We start from the raw sequence: 27,230 nt of genomic DNA, 5'->3' as shown, positions 1-27,230 counted from the left end.
AATTAATGAACCATTTACCCCCAAACATACACACCTTAGCACCTTAGAAATCAATTCAACATGCCACAAAACATCTAAAATAAAGCAGAAAATTATGCTTCTAAAATAGAACAAAAATCAACCGAAAGATCAATAAATCTTACCAAAATAACTCTCCAAGCCTTCGATCCAATCGACATTACTTTTCCCAACAAGAACAGATCAAGAAAAACTAATATCAGCATCTAAATTCATCTAGAAATCCATCAATTGACATCATTAACTCTAATTCCTGGATTTTCAAAACACGTCAAAATCAAGCTTGTTTTTTTGAAGAATTCTTTATCCAAATCAAATGAGATTGAAAAACTGATTTAGTATAATAATAACATCATCAAAAACACCTTAATCAACCCAAGAAAAACTTTAAAAGTGATCAAGAAAAATAGCACAATAAATACCTCTAAAAATCACTTTTAATTCACAACTTCTCTTTAAAACAATTGTTTAATCGAAACATCAATCATATTTAATCATTAATCATTGAAGCACAAAAAGAACCAAGGAAGGAGCATTACCTTTATGGATAATGAAAGAAATAAGAAGAGCAACAATGACAACATCAAAAAGATTAAGGAAAATAGGCAAAGAAGAAAAGAAGAAGAAACAATCTTAATTGAATAGAGAAAATCTATAAGAAATGAGTAAAAATCAATAACGAAGGAATATAAAATGAAGAAGAAGAGTTTCAACCATTAAAGAGAACTTTAGAGAGTTTTGGGAGAAAATACAAGAGTGTTTGGATGAGAAAAAAATGAAACGAACGGTTAATGAAAACTAGAAATGAAAATAAGCAAAGATTAAAAGAATGAATCAAGATGGAAAATTGGAAAAAGGGAGATGAATAATACAATTAAGAAATGATGAAAAAACCATCAACACAAGCCTTGGTAAAATAAGCTTCATAGATTTTTGATTTGTGATCTTTTACAATTTAGTCACTAAAAACATAATTTCCAATTTATTCAATTTTATCACCTTGTAAAATCAAATTACAAATTCCCAAAAATAAAGATGAATAATTCAACTCCTTCAAATCATTTTAGAAAATATTTATCAATTAAAAATATCGATATTAATATTTTACCAAAAATCCAAAAATTACCTGACGACCGACCCAAAACTATCGACCCGAATTTTGGGATGTTACAATTCCCTTCTATTTTTCTCCATAAATTGCCTTGTTCTCATCTTCTTCAACTCATTCATTCTTCCTCTTTCATGAACAAGGTGTTAACTTTGCTATCCCCATTATAAGATTGTAAGGTAAGAATCATAAACTCCACATCCTAAGCTTTAATTTAAGCTTCTAATCTTCTCATTTCACAATGGTGACCATAAATGTGTTTAGTGGGAGTTTTAAAAAACTAAGTGATTCGAGTTCGATTTATAAAAATTTAGACCTCTAAAAATGTTTTAAATCCTCCTCTATGCTTCCCAACAACATTAATAACCCTTGCTTTGATTTCTTGCTTAGTGAGAGAAGTTGGAGAAAGCTTCAAGAGAAAAGGGAAGGAAAAATCTTACCTTGGGTTAAGCCTTAGACACTTTCAGTAGTCTAAATTATCAAGGTAGTTTCACTTCTAACTCAACTCTACCACATGTAGGTCATTAAATGTATTTGGTAGGTTGCATGAGTTATGAAGCATTTCATGGTAGAATTTAGAGATCAGTACGTTTATAAACTCTTTATGATCCCTATATTCATACATAAGACTTTAATAACAGTTGGGGCCCTCAGTAGGGTGTTTGAGGTAGGAAGTTAGCATTTTCATGCTAAAAAAGCGTATTTTTGGGTACAAGTTTCGATACTAGAAAGATTGTACCGATATTGTTCTTCAGCTAAAGTAAAACAAGGAAATATTATGAAGTTAGTATCGATACTCTTTCATAGGGTATCAATACCATGGGTAAGGTATCGATACTCCCCATAGAAGTATCGATACCTAGGTATTTTTTAGAACATCAAAGTTAAATTTGATACCAATAACCAGGCAGTATCTAGTATCGATACCCTCAATAGGGATAACGATACTCATATATTTTTCAAAACATTGAAGCCAAAATCGATATTGATACTTAGGCAAGTATCGATATAATAGACCAAGAATATAAATACTCCAACCAATGTATCAATACTAACTCTTATTTCTCAGCCTAAAATTTGCCAATAGTATCAATACCTATATATCAGTACCGATACTCAGAGGTCAGTACTGATACTAAGGGGCTTAGTATCAGTACCCACACACAATTTTTGAGAAAGAATCTCAAAGGTTTAAAGGGGTAGAATTGAGGGATCCCTAAATGTCATAATACCATGAAATAAAACTACAAGTGAGAACAATAATTAACTTATAACAACTAGAAATAGTAACAACTAAGATGACATAAAACTCGCCTTGTTTGATGCTCGGGATACAGTTATGACACACGAGTTACTTTAGTAGAATATGACAGTTAGTTGGATATCCCAATCAGTGTCAATGCACTTAACCGCCAGCTGGGCGCAGATGCCTCAAGACTCGACGGAGTAAGTTGGTCGTGTGTATATTTTCGATATAATTCTGGATCTCACCCCATAATACCTGAGCGTATTCAGGTAGGCTAGAGGGGTACATGAGCTCCGAGATGCAAAACCCTTAGTCGCACCATAACATCAGCCACAACATAGTAGATTAATTAATACTTCTCATGTCTTTATACATGTTCCACTAGCTAACACATTCAATAAATGCATGTAGTATAATATAATTATTAGTAATGTACTAAGATCGTAAGCTCGATGTTCGGAATGTGTTTCCGTGCGCAAGTTCTTAGGAGGCCATTTGTGGGGAGTTATTGTCGTTAGATATTCTAGTGTAGAAGTGCAGATTAGCTAGAGTATTCAGAGTATGTATTGAGTTATTCTTAGAGGGCATGCACTATTTATGGACCTTTATGTACTTAATCATAACTCTTTTAAATCAAGTATTGTATTATTTGATATTTTGGGAGCTCCCCATATTTGCAAATGATATTATTATGTTTTATTTTATTTACTATAGATTGATTTTATCAGATGCTTAACAACCAACATATTTAAAAAGAAAAACAAAAATTTTGGGTTAGCCACTTAAGTGGTCCCGTGTGACATCATGATCAAGTGATCTTTGGATCAAACTGAATTAAGGTGTTACAATATTTAATTTTTTTTTGATAATTATAATAATTATTTTTTAAAAATATAAAAAATTATTTTAATTTTAGGTTCTATTATATATATATATTAAAAAAATTATAATTACAATAATTATCTCTTTTTTAATTTTTAAATATACATAAACGATAATTTATAATTATAATAATTTTATTTTAGTTAAAATAATACATGTTTTATATACATATATTAATTTTAACTAAATATTTTATTTGTGCATAATAAGTTTGTACACATGTAATCTAGTTAATAATTGTTCATTTTAACCATCAAGTGTAACTTTTATAGGTTTATATAACGTTAACAAAATATCTAGGACAATTCTAATATTACAAATAATGAGTAACATCTAGCAATGCATCATTGCTACCTAAGTTACAAATAATGAGTGACATCTAACAATGCATCATTGATCAAATTAATTGGATTTTTTAATAATTTTTTTAGTTAGATTAATTTAAGTTTAATAGATATGTATTTATTTAGGTCAAAATTTAATTAGGTATAGACAATTTAATGGATCTAGAGTGATTATAAATAGTTGAGTCTTAATTTTTAATGAGTTTGAGCTTAAAATAAGTATTTAATATGTATAATATATTAATCGATGAATTAATTGACTTCAAACCAAATTAATCGTTATCTGAATATTAGAAAAATTACTCGTTCTTCGATCGAACTAATTTTGATGACTGACCGTTTAACTAAATTAATTTATTTCGATCAATTAATTCTATTAAAATTTAAAAAGTAAACACCACTATATATATTTTTGTTGATATACTTTGAAAAATGAAAAAGTTCATAAGGACGTGACAATGATCTTTGCGGACTTTGTCCAAGGATATGAACATTAGCATTAATTTTCTCTATAACCAAAAGAAACCTAGACTTGCTCTAAAAGTATGAGAAACTTTGCATGATTTTTAGGTTTGATTTCTGGAACTAGTAAAAGTTGGTGGCTTGCACTCATCTGCTCTGTTCCTATGAAGTCTTTTGCCTTCATCGAAATCTTTACTGAAATCATTGGAAAAAACAACAAAATGGTTCATGTTTTTCCTATCAAATTTACCAAACTTAGCAATGGTGGAAATTAGATAGTGCATACAACGACATCGTCTTTTACATTGGACAATAACTCTTATAAAAGCAAGCTCCAATTCATCCTTCCTTTTTCTTCAAACTGATCTTGAAGCTTCAAAAATGGCGTCCCTGTTTACAATCAAATCATGGTTTTTTGCAGTAACAATCGTTAGCCTGTCTATTTTAGTGTTCCAATTAGGTAAAGCCGATGAATATGAAGATATGCCTGAAACAGGCAGAGGCAGTGTAGTTGGTGAGGATCCAGCTCAAATTGTGGCCAAGGCATTGCTATGTTTCAATGACAAATATGTAAGATTTTCATTTCTTAAACATCTACCTATTCATGAAAGTATTTGTTTTGTGGTTAAAGTGACGAATCCTACAGATTTATAGCAGCTGTGAAGAATCTTACAGATTGACAGCAAATGGAAATCTAGACGTTCCACTTAGGTTCGCCGATAAATATTGAGGTGGACCTTGCCATTCGGAGACACACCTTGTTCTCAACTGTATAGAGAACATAATGAAACACTTTTTGTTCTATAATAAGGCAACGATTGGGGATATCAAAGACACCATCCAAGCAGGCTGTGGCTAAGGTCCTGAAAGAGGTGGGGAATTCCCAAAAAAAAAAATTGTTGTTGAAAGTCAAAATGTCAAAAAAAAAAAAAAAATCTCAATGTGTTTGACTATAAACTTATTTTGGTTCTCATTCTTGTTTATTTTTGAAGTATTTTAGCTCCCATCGTCTTATTTTGGATAAAAAAACTATCAATGAATGAAAATCATTAGATAGTAAATGATTAATGTTCTAAAATAGAAGTTTTTTTATCTTAAAATTAACGTTGAGGGTAATTTAAAAAAAATACAGACTAAAATAACTATTTGATCAAATATCATATGTCCTTTTACTCTAAAATAAAATGTTGAAAGGTTAAATAATTATTTTAATGAAAGTTAGGAGGTTAATTTTTGCATTGTGTCGTTGAAAACATTGTTTCGTTTGATAACATGACATTATGTGTTGATGTAGGCCATTTCGACGTTGAGGAGCGCATTGAAGCTGAGGAGAACAGCTCAAGCAAGGCAGCTAAGAGCATTTTGTTTGGGATGGGGTCGATTATTATAGGGCTCGCCCCATTACTTTGACGTCATTCTCTACTTGGAATTTCTTTGTTTCAGAGTGACACAATAACAGTAGTTTTGGTCCGCTTCATTGTCATGCATATATTTGTTTTCTGTTTTCACTCCGAAATACAATGTTTTTGTAAGTCTTGTTTCTTCTTCTTCTTCTTATCATTTTAACCAGACGTGGTTGACCGGAATCTAGAAACAGAGTACCGTTGAGTGGACAAAAACCGGTCTAATTATGGTTTTAATCCCTATAATATGTTGAAATTCAGAATTTAGTCTCTCCATTTTATTTTGGCGAAATTTTATACCTACTTTTATAATATTAGTATGAGGATATACTTATTGATAACACTATTAGTTGTTATTGAACAGGGGTGGTGGGGTTGTCTCAATGCCACATGTAAATTTACCAGATTTATAATCTTTTACATCTGACCTTACATTAATATTAAATCGTAAATGTCATATTGATAACTGAAATGATCCTTGAAAATAAATCAAGTATTTTAATTTATATAAATCTTTAATAAACTTATTACTGAAACTATATACAAGTCACAATTAAATATAATTTAAAAAAGTCTATTTCCGTACTTTAGTTTTGAAAACAAACTACACCTTTACCGAAGTGACCTTACATCTTGAGAAATTCGAAAAGTAAACTAGAAGAGAGGACGAACTAAAAAACCCAATATAGTCTGACAGAGCACCAAGTGAAAGTGCAACATAACATAAACTTGAAAGTTCATTATGTCCTTTAACATTGGTCAGACAACATAAAATAAATCATATCATGAAATCTATTCGTGAATCAATAATTTAGACATAATATAATTATACAATATCAAATATGATACGAATACAATACAGACTATAAAGCCTTATTTACCAAATTACATGGCCAAATGATAATTGGATTTATCATCCGATTTGGTTGACTAGTCGGTAATATGGTAATACGATATTATGGATTTATTAGCCATAAAGGGTGCATCGATAAGTTTTCACTGTACAATCCCACCCGATGCAACATACAAGATGGTATGATTAACATAATAGTTCATATCCTATAAGAACGATCATAACATTTTCGATACGACATGCTTACTCACATATGATCATAGAATTAAAAGCAGTATTCAGTAAATGCATACATCAGTAATCATAAATCATTCTTATTTAAACAACACATGTAATTGTAATCACGTTGCTAAGCAATCCACTAAAAAGTAAATACCTCAATGATGATAATCAAACAAGTAACATACACAAAAAAAATCAATAAGGGAAATGTGTAACACAAGGCAAGGAACACACATACCTTACAACGTTGAACAAACTTTTATATGAAAATTGAATTATGTTATAATATCGAAACGATAATCAAAAAACAAAATAAACACGATCGAAAAAGAAAAAAATAAAGAACACTAAGATTTACGTGGAAATTTCAAAAGGGAAAAACCACAAGCAAATGAGAATAATTTCACAAATATGAAGGAAGAAAATACAAGAGTATTTTGGTGAAATAAAAACTTGATATCTAACATTTACCCTATAAATAGATACTTGACTATAAAGAAAAATTAAATAAAGTAGAAATCTACTTTAATAAAGTTATATATTTTTAATCAAACTAGGATTCTTAATTTTCCAAATTTAAATATTAATTTCTGTCACTTTAAATTCGAGTTAAATTCTATTCTAACAAATTATTTGATACAAGATGGGAGAAGATATGAACTTAACTAGGAGCTACATATAGGGGCATAAGTATTCTTTTACCAAAAGCCAATTCAAATTAGATATTTGAAGTTTAGAATAACCTTAAAAGAAAAAACCGAAAACATGGATTCATATTAATAATGGTAGAATATTAATCAAATCCAAATAAATTGACCTAATATGAGAAGTTAATGTGAAAGTTTACTTATCAATCAAAGCCAACGAAAAAGTCAAGGTTAACGCCTAAAGTCAAGATTAAAACTAGCATCAAAAGCCAAAGTTAATACCAAAAGTCAAAGTCAACATCTTAACTTGTGTTGAGTTGTAAACTAATTAATTAGTTAGTTACAAGTCTGTTAGATAGTTAGTTTAATTTACATTTCATTTATAAATACTTGTTATAATGTTTTGTGAATATACATGAGAAATGAAGAATTTTTTTACATATCCTGCCTGCTTCTTCATGTTTAACAGGATATCAGAGCGTGTTTCGATCCATTTTTTGAGTTTTTTGTTTGTTGCTTCTTTAATTTTTTTCGTTGCTCAATTGGTTCTACTGAAGTTCTTGGCCTCGAAAAGCTGTTTTTTTCTCTCTTTTCTGTTTGTTTTCCACTCGGCATGGTAGCTATATCACTGGGCCTTTTTTTATATGAAAAAACCCCATTTTCCTCTGTTTGTGGCTTGCTAGTATTCCACAGAAACTTGTTTTCCGTTTCTCGTAGCTGTTCTTCATCTCTTTCACGTTTCTCCCAAAATTATGCCATTATCATTTGAAGGAGTTGCAGTAGATCCTAATAGCCCATTGTATTTGCATGCGTCAGACACGCCAGGATCATTACTTGTTTCGCATCAGTTAATCGGCATAGAGAACTACAATGTATGGAGTCGCTAGATGCAAATCGCACTCTTAGCAAAGAACAAATCTGGATTTGTTGATGGAACTTGCAAACGAGAGGATCATGAGCAACAATTGCGTGGTCAGTGGGATCGTTACAACGCAATAGTTCTTTCGTGGATTCTCAATAAAGTGAGTAAGGAGTTATCAGGCGAAATTGTTTTTGCATTGAGCAACGTTCTTGTCTGGGAGGATCTAAAGGAACATTTTAGCAAGGTGGATGGTGCGCGAATGTTCTATCTACATCGTGAGATTGCTTCCTTGACACAAGGTGATTCTTTAATTTTAAGTTATTTCAACATATTAAAAATGTTATGGGATGAGTATGGAACCGTAATTCCCTTTACCTCTTGTCAATTCGAAGAAACTCAGTAGAATTTAAGGCATGTGTTGCAACAAAGATTATTTCAATTTTTGATGGGTTTAAATGAGTCTTATTCAGCGGTTTGGAGTCAGATTCTCTTTATGCAACCATTGCCTACAGTCAATCAGGCATATTCGATGATCATCCAAGAAGAATCACATTGGGTGTATACTGGGGGTGCAAGTCCAGTGTCAGATTCAACCATGATATTTTTGAATGTTGTTTCTAGGCGACGATTAAATGGGAATTGTGATCATTGTGGTGTTCGTGGCCATAAGAAAGATTCGTGTTATCGACTCATTGGTTTCCCACCGGAGTTTAAATTCAGTAGGAAGAAGGGGCCTCAGATAGCTATCTGTTAATTCAAGGGATGCTACTGCTGCTGGTACCTCTTCACCATCTTCAAGTGTGCTCATGTTGGACCTGTTCTTACTCAAAAACATTATACACAACTCTTCAGACTATTGAAAAAGAGATCATCCATTGAGCCTGCGGTTAATATGACAGGTATTCTTTCACAGAACTGTTTGGGTGACAAGTCAATTAACTAGATCTTGGATACGGGCACAACCGATCATGTAGTGTTTGATTTTTCAGTTCTGCATAAACTTATTTCTCGCATTTCTGATTCGATTTTTGTTCATTTACCAAATGGTAATATTTCTACAATTACATATTCTGGTTCATTTCCTTTGATTCAAACCATTCCTTAAAAGATGTCATGTCTGTCCTGAACTTTAAACATAATTTCCATGGAAAGACAAGACGGATTGGTAAATGTTGCGGTGGTTTATATGTTTTCGAGTCTCCATTAAAAGAAAAAGAGTCTGGTTTGTTCTCTTCACAATTTTTTGTGTGCAAATAATACGATTTCATCACAATGTATGTCCTCTGTTGATAATGAAACAAATGTTTGGTATGCTCGGTTGGAGCATGCATCATTTCCAAATATAAGTAGATTGCCTTGTCTTCAAAACGTGAAATTGAATTTTGATTTTGTTAAAAATTGCACCATTTGTCCTATGGCTAGACAGTGTAGAAATCATTTTCCTGTGAGCTATTCTAAGTCACAAAAATCCTTTCAACTTATTCACATTGACCTGTGAGGGGCAGATAGGGTTTCAACTCATAGTGGCCATCAGTACTTCCTTACCATTATGGATGATTGTACTAGAGTTTCATGGGTATACTTGTTAAAACTTAAAACTGATGTCATTGTTGTTCTTAAGAGTTTCTTTGCCCTCATTAAAAATCAATTCTCGACTGTTGTTAGTGTTATTCGAAGTGACAATGGTATCGAATTCTTTAATTCCGCTTGTTCACCTTTGTTTTCTTCTCTTGGTATAATTCATCAAAGTTCTTGTGTCCATACACCACATCAGAATTGTGTGGCTGAGCGTAAACATCGACACCTCTTAGAATTAGCTAAGGCTCTTAGGTTCCATTATGGTGTTCCAATTAAATACTAGGGAAAATGTATTTTAGCTGCATGTTATCTCATTAATCACTTACCTTCTTCAATCTTGCATTGGAAGTCACCTCTTGAAGTTTTGTTTAGGAAACATCATTCTTATACTCAATTAAGGGTTTTTGGTTGTCTTTGTTTTGCTACAGTTCCTAAAAATTCAGATAAGTTTGCTTCTTGTGCCATTACTTTTGTGTTCATGGGGTATTTCAATACTCAAAAAGAGTTAGTTTTTGTTTGACTTAGAGTAGAAATAGTTTTTTGTTAATAGGGATATCTCATTCAGGGAAAATGTTTTTCCATTCAAGTCTTACTAAGTCTGATTCATGTTTTTTCCTTCTCAGCCTTCCATTCATGATTTTGATTTTCTTATTATTCCTCAACCTGTGTCTGGTTTACCACAGTCTAGCTCTACTGATCATTCATTACAACCTTCTTCATCTCCAGCACAACTTTTTGACTATCCCAATCAATTTGTTAGTCCAACACAGTCTGTTGATTCTGTTTTACAGTCCACTGAATCTATTTCACCACCAATTGGGTTGCCCATTGTTCCAGTAGATGTTCCCTCCTCATTTGTTCCTCGTCTGTCTTCTCGTGTTCATCAACCACCTTCTTGGTTGCAAGATTTTGTTTGCTCCTACCAATCTATCTCTCCTCCAGGTCAGCCTATTTTTTCTTATTCTCATTTACCTATTAATACACAAGTTTTTAGTTTTTCTTTCTACCACCTTCATTATAGAACCTAAGACCTTTTCAGTAGCAATTCTTCATCCTTCCTGGAAACAAACCATGCAAGAAGAGATTCATGCTTTAGAATTTAACAATACCTGGTCGGTTGCTCCCTTACCTTAAGAGAAGGTTCCTATCGGCTATAAATGGATTTATAAAGTGAAATATCGAGCTTCTGGTGAAGAAGAGATATATAAGGCTCGATTGGTTACAAAGGGTTATAATCAACGAGAAGGCATCAACTATGTAGACACTTTTTCCCTTGTTACGAAAATGGTTATTGTTCGTGTAGTTTTGGATCTTGCTTCTTTGTCTGGCTGGTATGTTCACCAAATGGATGTCTATAATGTCTTTTTACAGGGCGATTTACATGAAGAGTTTTATATGGATTTGCCTCAAGGGTTTTGTAGCCAGGGGGATAAGATGGTGTGTCAGTTACAAAAATCACTGTATGGGTTGAAGCAGACATCTCGACAGTGGAATATTCGCTTAACTAAAGCTTTGTTGGTAGAAGGTTATAATCAAAGTAAACATGATTATTCTTTGTTCACTAAAATACAAGAAAAAAATAGTTTTGATGTTAATATATGTTGATGATTTGTTGATAACAGGTAGTGATATGAGCATGATTGAGGAATTAAAGTGTATTTTAAATAAGAATTTCAAAATGAAAGATTTGAGTGACTTGAAGTATTTTCTTGGAATTGAAGTGCCAAGATCTAAGGAGGTCATTTTACTGAACCAGTGAAATAATGCTCTTGAGTTGATAGGAGATGCAGGTTTAGGGGGAGCAAAAGTATCTTCAACACCCTAGAGAAGAATTTAAAACTTACTACAGCTGAATTTGATGTAGTCTTGAAGTAGCACGATAATGATGACTTATTATAAGATAAAGCTAGTTTTCAAAGGTTAATTGGAAGATTGATTTATTTAGTTAATACAAGGCCAAATATCACAAATGTTGTACACAACCTTATCGAGTTTATGCAACGACCAAAGCAGTCGCACTTGGAGGCGGCCTTAAAGGTGGTAAGGTATGTCAAGAAGGAACCTACTCTTGGAATACTGTTGAAGGCTTCGGGTGATAATCAAATAAAAGCATATTGTGATGCTGATTGGGCAGGATGTCTGATGACAATGAAGTCTATTATTCAGTTTTGTATAAAGCTTGGGGATTATTTAGTCTCATGGAAATCGAAGAAGCAATGTACTGTAGCTAGGTCTTCTGCTGAAGCAAAATACCGAGGAATGACAGCAGTAGCAGCTGAAATCACATGGTTAAGAGGCTTATTAACTGAAATTGGTGTAGAAAATGTAAAACCAGCAAAATTGTATTGTGGCATCAAAGTGGCATTGCAGATATCAGCGAACCCGATTTTCCATGAGCGGACACAAAGCATATTGAAATAGATTGCCATTTTATTAGGGGAAGATACAAGAAGGGGTCATCGAAGTTGAGCATGTGTCAACAGGAGAGCAACTTGCTGACATTATGACAAAAAGGCTAGGAGTTCAACAACATAGTTAGTTACTATCCAAGTTGGGCGTTAAAAATATTTTTACCCACCAACTTGAGGGGAAATGTTGAGTTGTAAACTAGTTAGTTAGTTATAAGTCTGTTACAATCTGTTAGTTAGTTAGTTAGCTTAGTTTACATTTCATGTATAAATGCTTGCTATAGTGTTTTGTGAATATACATGAGAAATGAATAAATTTTTTACATATCCCGCCTGCTTCACTCACGTTTGACAACTTGACTCAGGTTAGGTCAAGAGTCAAATAAGTGGAGTTGAGGTTGACGTGGATTTTGGTTCAGTCAGGTCAGAAAGTTGGGTTCAAACTATGGTTTGGTTGCGAGGCATTGGAAAGCTTCGTGGGAGGGAATTAGTTTGTGATCCATAGAGAAAATGAATGGAATAGAGTCGGGATCCTAGCTCGAGAAAACCAAAGTATAACTTTTCTAAAAGTAAGGGGGCAGTTCATAATTATCCCATAAAACAAACTAATAGATATGTCCTTGTGATAACCAAAAGTAAAGAAAGAACATTTAAGGTTTAAAACGATTGTTTCTTGGTTAACGTACCAAGAAAGAAGGGAGCTAAATCCAACACATGACATGACACATAATGTGTTCAGTAGAGATAGCATGTATGCTGCCTCCCAAGTTATCAGACGGGGGTTTGGTCCCCCACCTTGCACAAATCCTATTTTTTTTATTAATTTTGAACTACAAAATAAAAGGGTTTGGTCTCTAGATTTCCAAAGCTTTCGAAAGAATCTCAAAACCTTTTCTTGTGTTAGTCTATCAAGCTTCTAAATTGTTCAATCAAACCTTTAAATTTTTAACTTAACTCAGGATCAATCTGTTTTATGTCATATACAACTTCTAACCCCGCATTTAGGGTGTGACATGATTGACTATTTTCACGTTCCCCATTTGGAAATGACATTGTTGCATGGGATAGGTATGAATATTAAAAGTTTAGGCTATTTGAACAGCTTTTTAGATGTTTTAGACACAACATGTTAGGCCTGAAAACTGGATTCAACAGAACATTTAAGCTCATCTAAAATATGGTCTACGCTCGAGCTTCGTCATTCAAGGTCTGAACTTAAAATTCAACCTGTTTTGTAAGCATGTGTTATTTTAGGGTAAATATTATTGATATTTGAGTAAATTTTCGTTTTTCTCATTAAAGTTTTACAAGTAACATATTGGTGAGTAAAGTTATTGATTTGTTATGAAATTATCACTCATGTTATCGATTTGCTCTATTGTTATTTCCTTTAAATTGATGATATGACAATGTTAACAAAAAGGTTAATACCTAATTTTATCCCTAAATTACTGGTAAATCATAAAATGAGCGTAGATTGAGGGAATAAGAGTAAAATCAATCCATTGAGGATTTTTATGGTCGATTTGGGATTAGTAAGTGTGATTTTCTTTGGCTTTTGAAATAAATTTAGATATAAATCATTGTTTAAGGATATATTTGATGGTTTAACAATAGTTTAGGGGTAAAACTAAATATTAACCTTTTTTATAATCAATTTAACAGTAATACGATGGAGTGATTATTTTATTACAAATCAATAACATTAGTAACCAAATTTGTTATTGTTGAAACTTCATTGGGGGAAATGAAAACTTACTCTAGTATCCATTGGTGTAGTTTACTTAGTTTTCAACTTACAAACAACCAACTGCACACAAACAATTAGTACCAATCGAATTCAATAAAAAAGTATAGTGGGACATCATGGGGATATTATTATATATTATATATGATATATGATATCTTTTATAGTCTTTTTACTTGTGATTAACTGAGGAGAAAAAATGTTGATTCAAAATAATTTGAAGAATGAACTTTAGAGAATCTTTTCATGATACAAGGATAAGATCCCCAAGGGAGCACAACATGCGTGTGGCAAAACAAAACTAATGCTTTTAAAACATCAAGAGAACTCAGTAATAACCTCATCAACCAAAGCATTCAGTATTTGACCCTCGATGTCGACTCCGAGTACCAATGCATCGACTTCAAAGTCCAGCCATTTTCCATGTTGGCTGCTCATGTCTTTGTCCACAAGCTCATCCACCATGCAGTCTCCCATGCCTCTCCACCTGCATATCTCATTGTACACTTCTTCAGCTAGCCGCTCGTTTCTTCTCAGGATCATCATCCCTTTCGTCCACATTTTGTATCCTCCGCCTACATACTGTCTGCATCTCAAATCTATGCATTCACTGACTGAATCAAATAGTACCTTCCGTTCTAGCCTCGACTCCCCACCACCATCAGATCTGAATCCACCTCTTCGGCTCTCCAACTGATCGAAAAGACGAGGATTTATAGTTTCACAAGCACGATTCAAGGCAAAGTCCTTGAACATTAACTCCATATTACACAATATTAGATTCACGTATTCTAGTTCCCAGTTGGCTGACTTCACGGAGACAAAATTTTCATTACTTTTAGCCACTGTTCTTGAATACATGGAAGACGCTGAATCTGATAACTCTGTATCAGCTTCTACCGGGAGCAACTTCTTTAAAGCACTTAGCCCGAGAACTTCCCGAGATTGAACAAATGAACACTGCTTACTTTCTGAAATTTATATCCGAAGTACACATTAGTCTACCAAAAGGAAAGCGTAAAGAGTGTATATTTAATATCAAACATAAAGGGTAAGCCACAAGCTTTACCTTCTATGCTGAAACTATCTGTGCTATCTGAAGAGTTGCAGCTTTCAATTGAAAAAGAAGGCTCGAGGATAGAAACAGGACTAGGTTGTACTGCATCAAGAGAGCTACTACTGCATTCATCAGCTCCTCCCTGAACGTACCATATTACTGTTAAATATCATTTTCGTAGAAATAGTTTGGATGAATTTCATAGCAACACCTACTCAATACTCATGATTGAGATGAAAAATGGTTAGGCGTTAAAAAGAGTTCTTTTTCCTAAGAAAATTGAAATGCTAATTCTTTTACCTGAAGCTTTTGTTTCAACCGAAGCAGTTGAAGATCAGCGGAGTACAGGTTGGAACTGTAACAACTACCCAGTTTATCATGTAACTTGGGCAAGCTACTACAAGCATTAGGAGTGCTATGCCCCATATCTTGTGAAAAAGATATAGAACCAGAAGCCGATCCTGAATTGAGAGACTTTTGGCTAGATGATTCGACAGCAATAGTTAATTCCCTTAGCTTTTGTTCCAGAAGCTTACTTAAAGCATCTCCCCCTATCACATTATATCCAGATGAAGACAACTTCATACTGTCGGTGTCAAGCAACAATCTCTTTCCTCGATTATCCATGCAAAAGCCCCTATTTTTCTCAGCAACCTGAGCAGATATTTCCATTGGACGGGTAAGTGGGGTTGTGAATGTGAATGAGACAACATCCATGCCTTTATTCTTGCTATCTTCAACCCAGCTGAAGCTCCTTTCGTTAACAGGATGATCTTCCTTCTGTTTTTTTTCAATCAACACACTATCAACAACCTGATTTTTCTCAAAATGGATATCCCTATCTATCGATCTTTTCTTCCTCGGATTCTTTGTACAGGAATACGGACCTTCTTTTTCCCCATCCATTGTACTAGTAACTAAACTCGACTTCCTCAAGCCAGTTTTGGAGTTCCCAGCAGCTTTTCCTGACATTCTGTGTTGCCCGAATGCAGAGTCATCAGAGAGCACTTTTCTACTTCGCAAGTTGGAACACGTGGGCTTTGAAGGTAATTTTTCCTTATCGGCTATAGAATTTTGCATCTGATTGTTCTGCTTGAGTACACCAGAAGAATTTTGCATTGAAGGTTTCTTATGAGAAGTCTTTTGAGTGCTCAGTTGGCTCTTGAAGGGTTGACTACACACAACGTCACTCTGGTCTTTAGGACCTAACAAACTTCGGGTGCTGCTCGAAGCCAATCCTTCTCTTTTCTGCACATTGAACTTAGCTTGAATCGCAAGTGAAACCGACTTCCCCTTACTCTTTAAAGCAGAAGAGATTTCTTCGGTATCAGAAGTCCTGGGAGATGTTGTCTCTGTAAATCCATTCCAGCTCTTGTTCAAAGTTTGTCCTTTAAGATACTTGGCTGCATTTGACTCAGCTGGCCTTCTAGTACTTTCAGTGAGCCTCGACGTTTTATGTGTAGTTTCTGCTTTCTCTTTTAAATCTCGAGCTTTCAAAGACAGGGAAGAAGATCCAACCGGAGGCATTTTCTGCACAGCCTCCATTCTTTCTTTGAAATCACGAACTTTCACCGGCACTGAGGATGAACCAACCATAGGCATTTTGTCTTTAGCTATAGCTTGTGGGCTAGGCTGAATGATTCTCGCAGCAGTTTCCATTATGTGAGCCGCATTTTTAGTTGAAATAAAACCAGGACTCTTGATAGGAGACAGAAGTTTATGGTGGGTGACGGGAATTGTTTTAGCTGATTTCGGGGGTAAACTTTCCATTTGGAATTTCTCAATAGGCTTGCTGACTGTCTTTTGAGGCTTTGACTCCACAAAATTCCTTGCAGGGCCCTCGATCTTACTGAACAGATCTCCAGGATAAACTACTAGTTGATCATGATGATAACTAAGTTTTCTATTTCGGATATGAGCATCTCGAAGAGATTGAGTGTCGAACAAAGGGGTGGAGTATGGCTCAGTATATGTGGGTAAGGAGTCTAATCCCATAAGCCTGGCAACCACACTAGGGGCCTTAGCTCCAAACACATCATCATCAGTGATGGAGGAAGCGCAACTATAATCAGTACTGCCTTTGATGCTTGTGGCTTCAATTTCATCCTCATCGGTCTGCAATAATAACAGCAACATTTGTAAAGGAATCTCACGAATTATAATGGCAATCAAGAGAGTTAAAAGAAAAGATAAACCCTGAAGTCATCTGGGATTTGCCAGTTCTCACCAGATGGAATTGTGTCATCGTCAAGTTCCCATCACTTCTTTTTCCCTGCTTCGATTGCTCTACAAGATTGAAGAAACAAAACCCATTAGCAACCGTGAAAATTCATAAACTATTACAGAACAAGAATATATTTTGCAATTGGATATGCATGCCAAGAAACATGTTGCATGCTCATCTGAAAGGGGAAGAGTGTTGTAACCTGGCAAACCTGACTTGCTTGAGCATAACTTCTTCCGAGATTTCGCAGTCCAGTCAAACAGCTGAAAAAATCCACCCACATAACCTCCTCCATTTCTCGAACTTTCTTTGTCAACCCCCATCGTATAAAAGCCGGATTCGAGACTGCTTAACTTATACAAGCAAATGATACAAGAGAAACAAAAACTCCATTCCATCAATCAAATCCATCTGCAGACATTATTCGACACAACAAACAGCTCAGTATGTAGTAAATCGAATTTCTTACCATCATTTTCTAAAGAGCATAATGGAAGAGCCAATGTCTATCTGGATCCCCTAAAAAGGGAAGTTAGAAGGCTGTTAATGTAGATGAAAAAAGTACCCTTTCTCCTGCTGCCATAATCACTATCTTAGATCTATATCACAATGCACTCATTCTTGAAAATAATTAAGCTACTCATCCACACAATTTCAAGATGAGATGCAACTTACGATGTCTAGACCATGCTATATCAATATCTCTACAACTTCATGCCATTTGACCATAGTTTCAACACCTGAAGTTTCTATGGAACTAACTAAGGGGATTAAAAAATAACTGTAGAAACTAATGGCATACTCTCATTTTACCAAACAAATACCCTAGGTCCCAATTCTAATAAAATCTTCCAATAAAAAGGATAATGTACCAAGTCAGTCGATTTCATAATATCAAGAACACTATATTCAAAAGAAAAAACAAAGACACCCATAAATCAGATCAATTATATGCCAATCTTAAACCAAGCAAAACCAACAACACGTTCATCAATAAACTGCAAGTTAGAAAGAAAAGTAAATGCAAAATACCAAAAACAACAAAACAACAAAACTTTTAAACCAAATAAAAGGACTTACACTGAAAAAAAAAACAATGAAGGGGATCAACTTAAATGCAGATAAAATTTTCTGGGTTTGGCTTAAATACAGAGAAAAAGAATGAACACTGGTATGGGTTAAGCTTGAATTTGATATTTTTGGGAAATGACAGGCAAAGGCTCCTGTTTTGAGTGTGAGAAAAATGACAGGGAGACGAAGGAAGAGAGAACGTGTAGTAGTTCAAAACAATAAATGGAGTTCAAAGTAATAAGATGAGAATTTATATATATATATATATATATATATGTATATAGTTTAAATTTAAAAACATAATTTAATCATATTATTGAAATGGAATGCAAATTAAAAGCCTGTAACGTCTCTTTTTAAGAGGGTCGAGATTTCAAATTCCAAACAGATTTTTTACTGTTATTGGGGATTCTGATAAAACTACATGCGGGTTTCGATTAGTTTGTGTGGTACTTGATGGAGGGGTGAACACGTGTTTCAAAAATCCCTTTCCCTGTAAATCTGAGGGCAATGTGGTAATTCAATACTAATCATATATCAGACAGCCTTATAATATATTAAATGGTAAAGTATATAAATGATCCAACTACATACAACTATTTTGTTAATTCTCTTAACTATTAAATATTATAAAATGATTATATTATCCATATATTTCACATTCTTCTTTTTTTGTTATAAAATTGACAGTCGTTAGAGTTTGACTTTAATATGTTAGTAGAAATATAATAAAATTTGATCTCAAAATTGTTTAAGTTGTATTTGTAGATTGAACATTTGTTTATATTATATCGTTGAGCTAATGTTTTAAATATTATGTCGTCAAGCCAGTATTTGAAAGCAATGACGATGTCTGTAGACATCGTTAAAATATAATTTTATCATATCTCAATCAATAAGTAAATGACTAACTCAAATGTTCGTCAAATGTCTAAATGAAAAATGATGAGTTTAAAATATAATAATTGAAAATTTAACAGAATAGTTTTCTATAGTCATGGGATCATTTATATGTCGGTCTCTAGATCAAATTAAACCAATATTCCTTAAATAATTATTATCAGAAGAATGTTAACCAACTTTATGAGTGTATTATTTTAGCATTTTACAAATCTCGTTTAATTTTTCTTTGAATCGAATATTGAATTCTTGAATGTCAATGGGAAAACATAGCTTAATTTATATAGCACTTCCGCATCCAGGTTGAAAATTTAAAAGAACGACCAGACATGCCCCACAATTCTTCATTAAATGAAAGACAAAAGCTGTCTTTCCCATTAGAAATTATGTTTTATTAGTAATAATGATATCAATTGAACAATTCCGTAAAAGTTAAATGTTTCAGCTCCCAATCTTCCTTTCAATTATACCTTATCTATAGTGATTTTGGTTGAATTTCAAATCAGGTTCAAGTGTAGTATTGAAATTGCATATATTTATTTAAATTCATGCTAATATTAAAATCTTTCTGATTTATCATGTTGATATAAAAAAATATTGGTCCGGGTAATATAAGATAATATTTATTTAAAAAAAATTTAGTTACTCGATAATAAACATTTAAACACATTTGCAAACATTGTGCTTAAACCAGGTATATCTAGGGATAACAATCATCCCTTAACCACTGAGGTTGAAAGTTCATGTTAGTATAATTTAAATAGAGTAAACTACGGATTTAGTACCTAAACTATTACTTTTGTTATGTTTTGATACTTAAAATTTATTTTTTAAAACTATGCATAATATTTAGTTTATGTTTCAATTTGATACATTGTCGTTAAAAAATGAACAGAATTGCTTACGTGACATTTTTTATATTTTCCAATGATGATATGGTATTATCTTATGGTGACACGTCAACATCACCATTAAGTTTTTAATGAATGAGTATCAAAATGAAACCTAAAATAAATATTAGGTATGACTTTGAAAAAAAAAGCTAGGTTACTAAAATAAAACAAAAGTAATAGTTTAAGTATTAAACGTGTAGTTTACCCATTTAAATATTAGGATTATAGGTGTAAATAAATCGAGCGAGTAAATTTATGTTCTTGTTCGTTGGTTTATTTTTGAAGTTGTTTATGTTTGGTTAGTGTTTATTTAAATTTTTAGTATTGTGTAATGGTGTTCGTGTATGTTTATTTATTATTCGTGAATATGTTTGTGTAACATTTGTAAACATATTCATTTAGTGTTTGTGAACATGTCTGCTTATATGTAAGCGAACATGTTCGTTTAGTGTTCGTAAACATGTTCAATTATATATTCAAAAATCGTTGATAAATACTACCTCGGTCTCATTAAATTTTGTACGATGTTGACTTTTTTGGTATTTTTTTTAACTTTGACTAATTTTTATTTAAAATTTATTATTGATGAAAATATGAAAAAATATATTTTAAAACCTTAAATCAAGTAGTTTTTAAATATATATTTTTATAAAATATAATTGTTTAAAATATTTAAAATAATCATGGTCAAAATTTAAAAATTTAACTTTTTAAAAGTCAATAATGGATATATTTAATAGGACGAAGAGAGTACTATTTTAATCTATAATTGATGAAAATGAAACTTTAATGATTGAATATAGTTGAAAATATATTTTAAAAAGTAACAAATGAAAATGAAATCTTAGTAATAGATAATGAATAATAGGTGTCGGAATTGTCTTTCGGTTGGGCTCTGAATTGGGCTTCGACTTAAATTGATTGGGTTAGAGTCGCCACCGACTATTTTAAAACGAATTTGGGTGGGTCGAACATCGTCTTACTTTATCTGCGTCTTTCCAGTGATATGTTGGATTCGGGAGTCGGTTACAGTCAAGGAAGGGTTAGCACCCTTGAGCTGCCCTTTCGGTACTACGTAATTTCCAATTGTCTTTAATTAAGAAAGTTGAAAGTTTAAATTAAAAGGTAAAACAACAATCCAAAACTTGATTGATTGAAAATGTACCCTTAAGAAGGTCAAAAAGTCATGTTAGATAAAATGGTAATAAATAAATTAATTAATTAAATTAAAAAAAATAAATTAAGTAAAACGATAAAATGAAGAAAACAAAGATAAAATAGTAAGTAAAAAATAATAAAAAATAAAGGAAAAGAAGGAAAAATATAAATAAAACAAATAAACAAAATAATAATAACAAAGTACGAATAATATATATGTATATAAAATAAATAAAAAAAGTAAATGCATAAATTAATAAAGCAAATAACTAAAATAACATATATACATATAATGATAGAAAAAATAATCGAAAAAGGTAATTACAATATATATATAGTAACAATACGCTTATAGTAAAAATATTTAATATATATATATATATATATATATATATATATATATATATAATCAAATAATCAAATGAAATTACATAAAACATATATATATAATAATAATAATAATAATAATAATATGAATAATAACATGAAATGAATGAAATAAAATAAAAGGACTAATATAAAAGAAAAGTCAAAATTGGAATCAAATTCGGAAGAAAATTAGAGTTGATATTGCGAATTAGGGGGTGAAATGATGGAATTGAAACAGTGGAGGACTAAAACTGGGATTAACCCAGTTTTGTTTGAAAACGCACGGATTTGACCCTTGGGTCAGGTCGACACGTAGACCCTAAACGGGTTATTGGGCCAAGTTTATAAGCAATTTTTTTTAAAAAAAACTTCATTCATCTTCTTTACTCTAAAAAACGCCTCACTCTCATAATTTGCTCTCATCTGTTCATCAATGGATGAACGGTCGCCTGGGTTCTTGATGAACCCAGAATCCGACCACCGCAGCGTCGCCTTACCGCCATCGTTGATCGGCACCGGCCACCGATCATCAGCGACAAAAGTAAAAAATTTGTATTTTTTTAAAAGAGTTTCCTCCCATCTCTTCAAATAACGAAACCGTTTTTGCAAAAAATCCCCGGGAAAGCGTAGATCTGAAAAAGAAATCTCGAATTTTTTTTGTTGCATTCGAACCAAAACGTCAAACAAGCAAAGATCACTCCTACATGCAAGCATCAACAGAAGAAAAGGTGAGATTTTTAACTTTACTTTGTTTTCGAAAATAAAAATAACGCTTAGAATAACATTGCTCGTATCTTGAGAAAAAAAAGTTTGTAATTGCCGAATGTATTTCTCTCAAATTTCTGGGTATTTCATATACATCAATCGTAGTATAATCGTATGAAATTCGTGTCCATTGTGTGTGAGATTACATGTTATTTATAATTGAAAAACCCTATTTTAAGACTCCTATTCAAACTGGAATCATAACATTTGTTGGTTGCTTTGGTTGTTGACGTGAGAGTTGAGATTTTCGACGATGGATGTGTGGGGTGAAACGTGCGGCGCTAGGGCACTTCGAGCGAAGGAGGCGGCATATTAGGGTTTTTGGAAACCCTGGTCTTCTAACGATGCTAAGAGATTGAGAGATTAGGGTTTATACAACCCCTAATCCATATTGATTCGGACTGCACAAGATGTTGGGCAGCTGAGTCACTTGGGTCACGTGGGATTTGGGTCATTGTTGGGCTTTATTTTTTTGTATTTAGGACCTGACACAAATGTAAACAAATAAATGTGTAAATGTGTGCACCATATGTAATAAAGCGTATTATATAATAGAAATTATAATGTAAATATATTATATAGTATCAAAGGACAAAATTTGGTGTCTTCAGCTGCTCCTCTTTGCTCATTATCGTGTAACGAAAATGGAGCAAAGATTACAAGACACAAATTTTTTCTATATCGAACATCCCCTATCGTAGAGTTGAAATCTGATGTTAAGACTGATTTGTCGAAGTTACTCCCTCGTCGTAAGGTTAAGTTGAACTGGAGGCTTTCGTTGCGAAGTCGGGTCCATCTTGAAATGGAATTGAAGCCGCAATTCAGAATTTGAATTGGAATATGGCTTCTCGTTGCCAAATTGTAATCAACTTCGGTCTTCTTCTCGGTTTAAAGACCTTGGTTTGAAAATTCGACTGAAAAATAATTCTTTGACTTCACCAAGTGGTTGTAGGTACTCAAGTTGAATGAGATTGAACCCGAGAGGTCTTCGTTGACAGATAGCTTTTCTCAACTTAAGATATGCTGCAAATGACGTGTCTTTGAGCTAAGCGTAACCAAACTCGAAGGTTTTTTTGTGTTTCAAGAGAAACAATTTTAAAGATTGGTATTTTAAGAGAAACTATCCTAAGAGAGACAAAACTTTGTTTCAAGGGAAACTGTCTCAAGAGAGACAAAACTTGTTTCAAGAGAAACTGTCTCAAGAGAGACAAAACATAGTTCCAAAAGAAATTGTCTCAAGGGAGACAAAATTCGTTTAAAGGAAAACATATTAAAAGATTTTGTTTCAAGGGAAACTGTCTCACAAGAGACAAAATTTGATTCAAGGGAAATTGTCTCAAGAGAGATAAAATTTGTTTCAAGAGAAACTGTCTAAAGAGAGACAAAACTTAGTTCCAAAAGAAACTGTCTCAGGGGAGAAGAAATTTGTTTTAAGGAAAACAAATTAAAAGATTTTGTTTCAAGGGAAAATGTCTCAAGAGAGACAAAAATTGTTTTAAGAGAAAATGTCTAAAGAGAGACAAAACTTAGTTCCAAAAGAAACTTTCTCAGGGGAGACGAAATTTGCTTTAAGGAAAACAGATTCAAAGATTTTGTTTCAAGGGAAACTGTCTCAAGAGAGACAAAAATTGTTTTAAGAGAAAATGTCTCAAGAGAGACAAAATTTGTTTTAAGAGAAACTGTCTCAAGAGAGACAAAACTTTGTTTTGAATAAATTAATCTTGAGCGAGATGACCCCTTGTTTCGAGAGAAACAATCTCAAAGGTGATCGATAATCTGCTTGTTCATGCATGTTAAAGAAATCCCTTCAGAAGCTTTAATCGTTGACTTAAGGAAGTCAAATCTGTGGATGACATGTTTGTTGTGGCACTAAATCACTTCATCAGGCACGATCTCCTTCTTCGTGAAGTTGAAATCGTGGATGGCTCTTTCGATGTGAAATTGAGCTTTTAATTAGATGTTCTTCGTTGTGAAATTACGATCCACACTTGTAAATTGTACTTCTTTTGAGTTCAGTATCTTTCGCTGTGAAGTTAAAATTGACTCTAGCATTAATCTGCAAAATTATGCATATATATGATGCTATGGATGCGATGCTCTTATGTATGCCTAAAATGTATATGCGAAATATGTTATTTTAGGGTTTAGAGAGAAATCTCAATCTCTGGTTGTCAGTCTCGATGACTCTTGATGATAGAATCTTGAATTTCTGATTCTTGATCTTAGATTCTTCAATATGCTTAAATCCGATGTACAAAATGTTGATATGTGAAGGGAATAATTGCGTGAGCAGTCTTCACTTTCTCAGTTTGTCTTTATTTCCACCGGGGTGTACTCTTGTAAACCTCAACCTAAGATAATCAATTTTTTCCCAAAAAATGGTTTCCTTTGCCCCAGCTTCAATCTTGAGCTTCGGAGGGATACTTGTTGAATTCCAAGACATGTTTCCAAAGAAATTATCTTGTTTGAAAATTATTTTCTTCCTTTGAATTTTTAAAAATTTGAAAAATATCGAAAGGAGTTTTGAAAAATATTGCCTCCTTCTAGGTTTCACAATTGAAGCAAATCATAAAACAAGAGTTTATTGGATATCAAAAGAATCAAATTCTCTTTTAAGCTTTGATAGCTGCAAATCTTTGGAAAATATCAAGACCGAAAAGTTTGTTTAGAGATGGGTTATTAAGGTTTGTTTCATCGATTCGATCATCGCGAAAACCATGGCATGTCCCTCTTTCTTGATTTGGCATTTTGATCGGAGGCGAACAAAATGACACAACTAGCAAAATTAATGGCTAGACCTTTCAGAACACTTTTGTTTCAGTTCTCTGAAATCTTCCATTTGTTCAAGTTTTGTAAGCTCCTCTAACAAAGGTAGTGCAGAAATATCGGTCTAAAAATGAAATTCTTGAGTGCTCGTGTGTATTTGACTATAACAGGTGTTCCTTAGCTCCCTTAGTCCATTTTTACCGAAACTCCTTATTTAAATTTGCCATTAAATGACTAGCTGGATCCATAAAGACGGGGCGTTTTACCAATTGCTCTAGAGGGACAGTTCAATATGTAAATACATTTATCAAGTTAGCTGAATCTTATCCATAAAGCCGAGGCGTTTAACCAATTGCCTTAGAGGGACAGCTCAAGCTTTATTGTATAGTATAATCACCTTTTTTAGGCTAGCTGATTATTATCCATAAAGTCGGGGCGTTTAACCAAATGCTCTATAGGGACAACTCAAGCTTTATTATATATAAATAATATAATGTGGGTATACGAGTCCAATTTCTTAAGTTTATTAAGAAGCACCTGTTATAGTCTAGGTGTTTTTTAAGGTCAGAAAATCTCATCGTTAGAGTTCAATTCCCAAGCAACTGACCTAAACTAGATTCACCTACTTAACCATTCCATTTGAGAAGGTCATGATCATCATTGAACATCATTAACAGAAGTAGAAACCAAATAGCTTTGCAATTTCATGTACTAGATGCCCCGTTTTATCCGCTCCTTGATGGACTTTTCATGAGAAGAGCTTGGTCCCTGTAAGAGAAGAGCATGTAGTCTGATGTATCTTTTAAATTAAGACCAAGGGGCCTTTGTTTTGCAGGGTTCAATCTTGTCATTTGTCAAATATTTACAACCTCAATTATTAAAAAGCTTTTAATTAAGGTGATATTCAAAGAATTCAAGATTAAAATTTGCTCATTTCCTCATAAGGAAGCATTTTATTTAAAATGTTTGAACGTCAAGTGACTTTTGAACATAAGAAGCACAAAAGAAAAATAATTTCAAACAAGATGAGAACACAACAAAACTCCTGATGGATGCCCCAATCAACTCGATCAGAATGCCTTATTACACATTGAAAGTCAATGCCCCTGAATCGATCAGATCTTGGACCTTACGTTTCAATGCCCCACAGTTCTCAGTGGTGTGCCCTGAGCTCCCAATTTGATAGTTTCATATGGCGTTAATATCATGGCCTTCAGGAAATGGGGCCTCTCTAGGTTTGGACCGAACCAGAGTCACAAGATTCTTCTTAACTAGCGTTGGGAGCAACTCCTCATATGTCATTGGGATTGGACTGATGCGAGTCTTTTTATGGAAGACATTATGAGGTCTAATCCCCAAATTAGTTAGGTAAGATTCCCTTTCGTTCGTTGGTTCTCTTTGAGTTCATTTAGAAGTATCGGATGGTACAGTTGCAGTGGTTGAGATTGTAACACCTTTTTTAGCGTTGTAGGTATTGATATTGTTGATCTCTCACTCTTTTTTCTTCATGGGAGGCTTCTCATTGGAGTCACTTCCCTCAAATTTTCCTTATTTTATAGCTAGCTCGATCATCTCACCAGTCACAACTAGATCTGAGAAAGTTCTCGATGTAATTGCCACCATGTACCCAAAGTAAGGCGTCTTCAAGGTCTGTACAAATAGCTTTCTAGTTTCCTTTTCATCCAAAGGTGGATGAACTTGTACAGACATATCCCTCCATCTCTGTGCGTACTGTTGGAAACTTTCGTTATGCTCCTTTTTCAGGCTCCGCAGCATAACTCGGTCTGGTCTCATATTATTTATATGTTTACTGCTCTAAGAAAGACTTGGCTAAGTCTTTCCATGTCTTGATATGAGTTCGGCTGAGCTGGTTGTACCACCAGATAGCTGAACCTGACAGACTCTCTTGAAAACAGTAAATCAGGAGTTGGTCATTTTCCCCATATCCCGTCATCTTCCGACAGAACATAGTGATATAGGCTGAGAGACAGCTATTCCCATCGAACTTCTCGAACTCAGGAACCTTAAACTTTGGTGAAAGCACCAAATATGTAACCAGGCTTAGCTCTATTGCGTCCACTCTATAATAAACATGGTCCATTTGGACCATATTCATCTGATCTTGTAACATCTTGATCTTCTCTTCCATCTTCTTTGCCTTATCCTCATCGTCAAAATCTGGGATATGATAGTCTTCCGGATGATTGTCAATGTTGGTTACGGAAGCTTGTATATTTGCACCATAAA

The 27,230-nt window shown here is 33.4% G+C and overlaps 2 protein-coding genes and 1 pseudogene across 2 annotated transcripts; 2 read left to right on the top strand and 1 right to left on the bottom strand.

Moving 5' to 3' along the window:
* The first annotated feature begins 4,434 nt into the window (after nucleotides 1–4,434).
* LOC120119950 lies at nucleotides 4,435–5,470 on the top strand (annotated as a pseudogene).
* A 6,150-nt stretch (nucleotides 5,471–11,620) lies between these two features.
* LOC120119237 (uncharacterized mitochondrial protein AtMg00810-like) lies at nucleotides 11,621–12,046 on the top strand. The gene has a single exon (XM_039139083.1). The coding sequence runs from the start codon at nucleotides 11,621–11,623 to the stop codon at nucleotides 12,044–12,046; it is 426 nt and encodes a 141-aa protein (XP_038995014.1).
* A 2,052-nt stretch (nucleotides 12,047–14,098) lies between these two features.
* On the bottom strand, nucleotides 14,099–18,319 carry LOC120119235. Its single transcript, XM_039139082.1, has 6 exons — nucleotides 18,142–18,319; nucleotides 17,264–17,472; nucleotides 17,065–17,123; nucleotides 15,138–16,952; nucleotides 14,850–14,979; nucleotides 14,099–14,751 (listed from the first exon to the last, which is right to left on the bottom strand). Exons 2-6 carry the CDS (start codon nucleotides 17,382–17,384, stop codon nucleotides 14,099–14,101), a joined length of 2,778 nt encoding a protein of 925 aa, XP_038995013.1. The 5' UTR covers nucleotides 17,385–17,472; nucleotides 18,142–18,319.
* Between the last annotated feature and the right edge of the window lie 8,911 nt (nucleotides 18,320–27,230).

Source organism: Hibiscus syriacus, unplaced genomic scaffold (assembly GCF_006381635.1).
Source record: "Hibiscus syriacus cultivar Baekdansim isolate YM2019G1 unplaced genomic scaffold, ASM638163v2 tig00110332_pilon, whole genome shotgun sequence".
Classification (NCBI taxonomy): Eukaryota; Viridiplantae; Streptophyta; class Magnoliopsida; order Malvales; family Malvaceae; genus Hibiscus; species Hibiscus syriacus.
Note: the sequence above shows the minus strand (reverse complement) of the source record. Positions and strands in the feature narration are given on the sequence as shown.

Coding starts and splice junctions, on each gene's coding strand:
- LOC120119237 (XM_039139083.1), top strand. CDS start 11,621: ATGCAACGACCAAAGCAGTCGCACTTGGAGGCGGCCTTAAAGGTGGTA.
- LOC120119235 (XM_039139082.1), bottom strand. CDS start 17,384: ATGGGGGTTGACAAAGAAAGTTCGAGAAATGGAGGAGGTTATGTGGGT. Junction 17,124..17,263: donor AAGCAAGTCAGGTTTGCCAG/GTTACAACACTC, acceptor TCAATCTTGTAG/AGCAATCGAAGCAGGGAAAA. Junction 14,980..15,137: donor GGTTGAAACAAAAGCTTCAG/GTAAAAGAATTA, acceptor TGGTACGTTCAG/GGAGGAGCTGATGAATGCAG.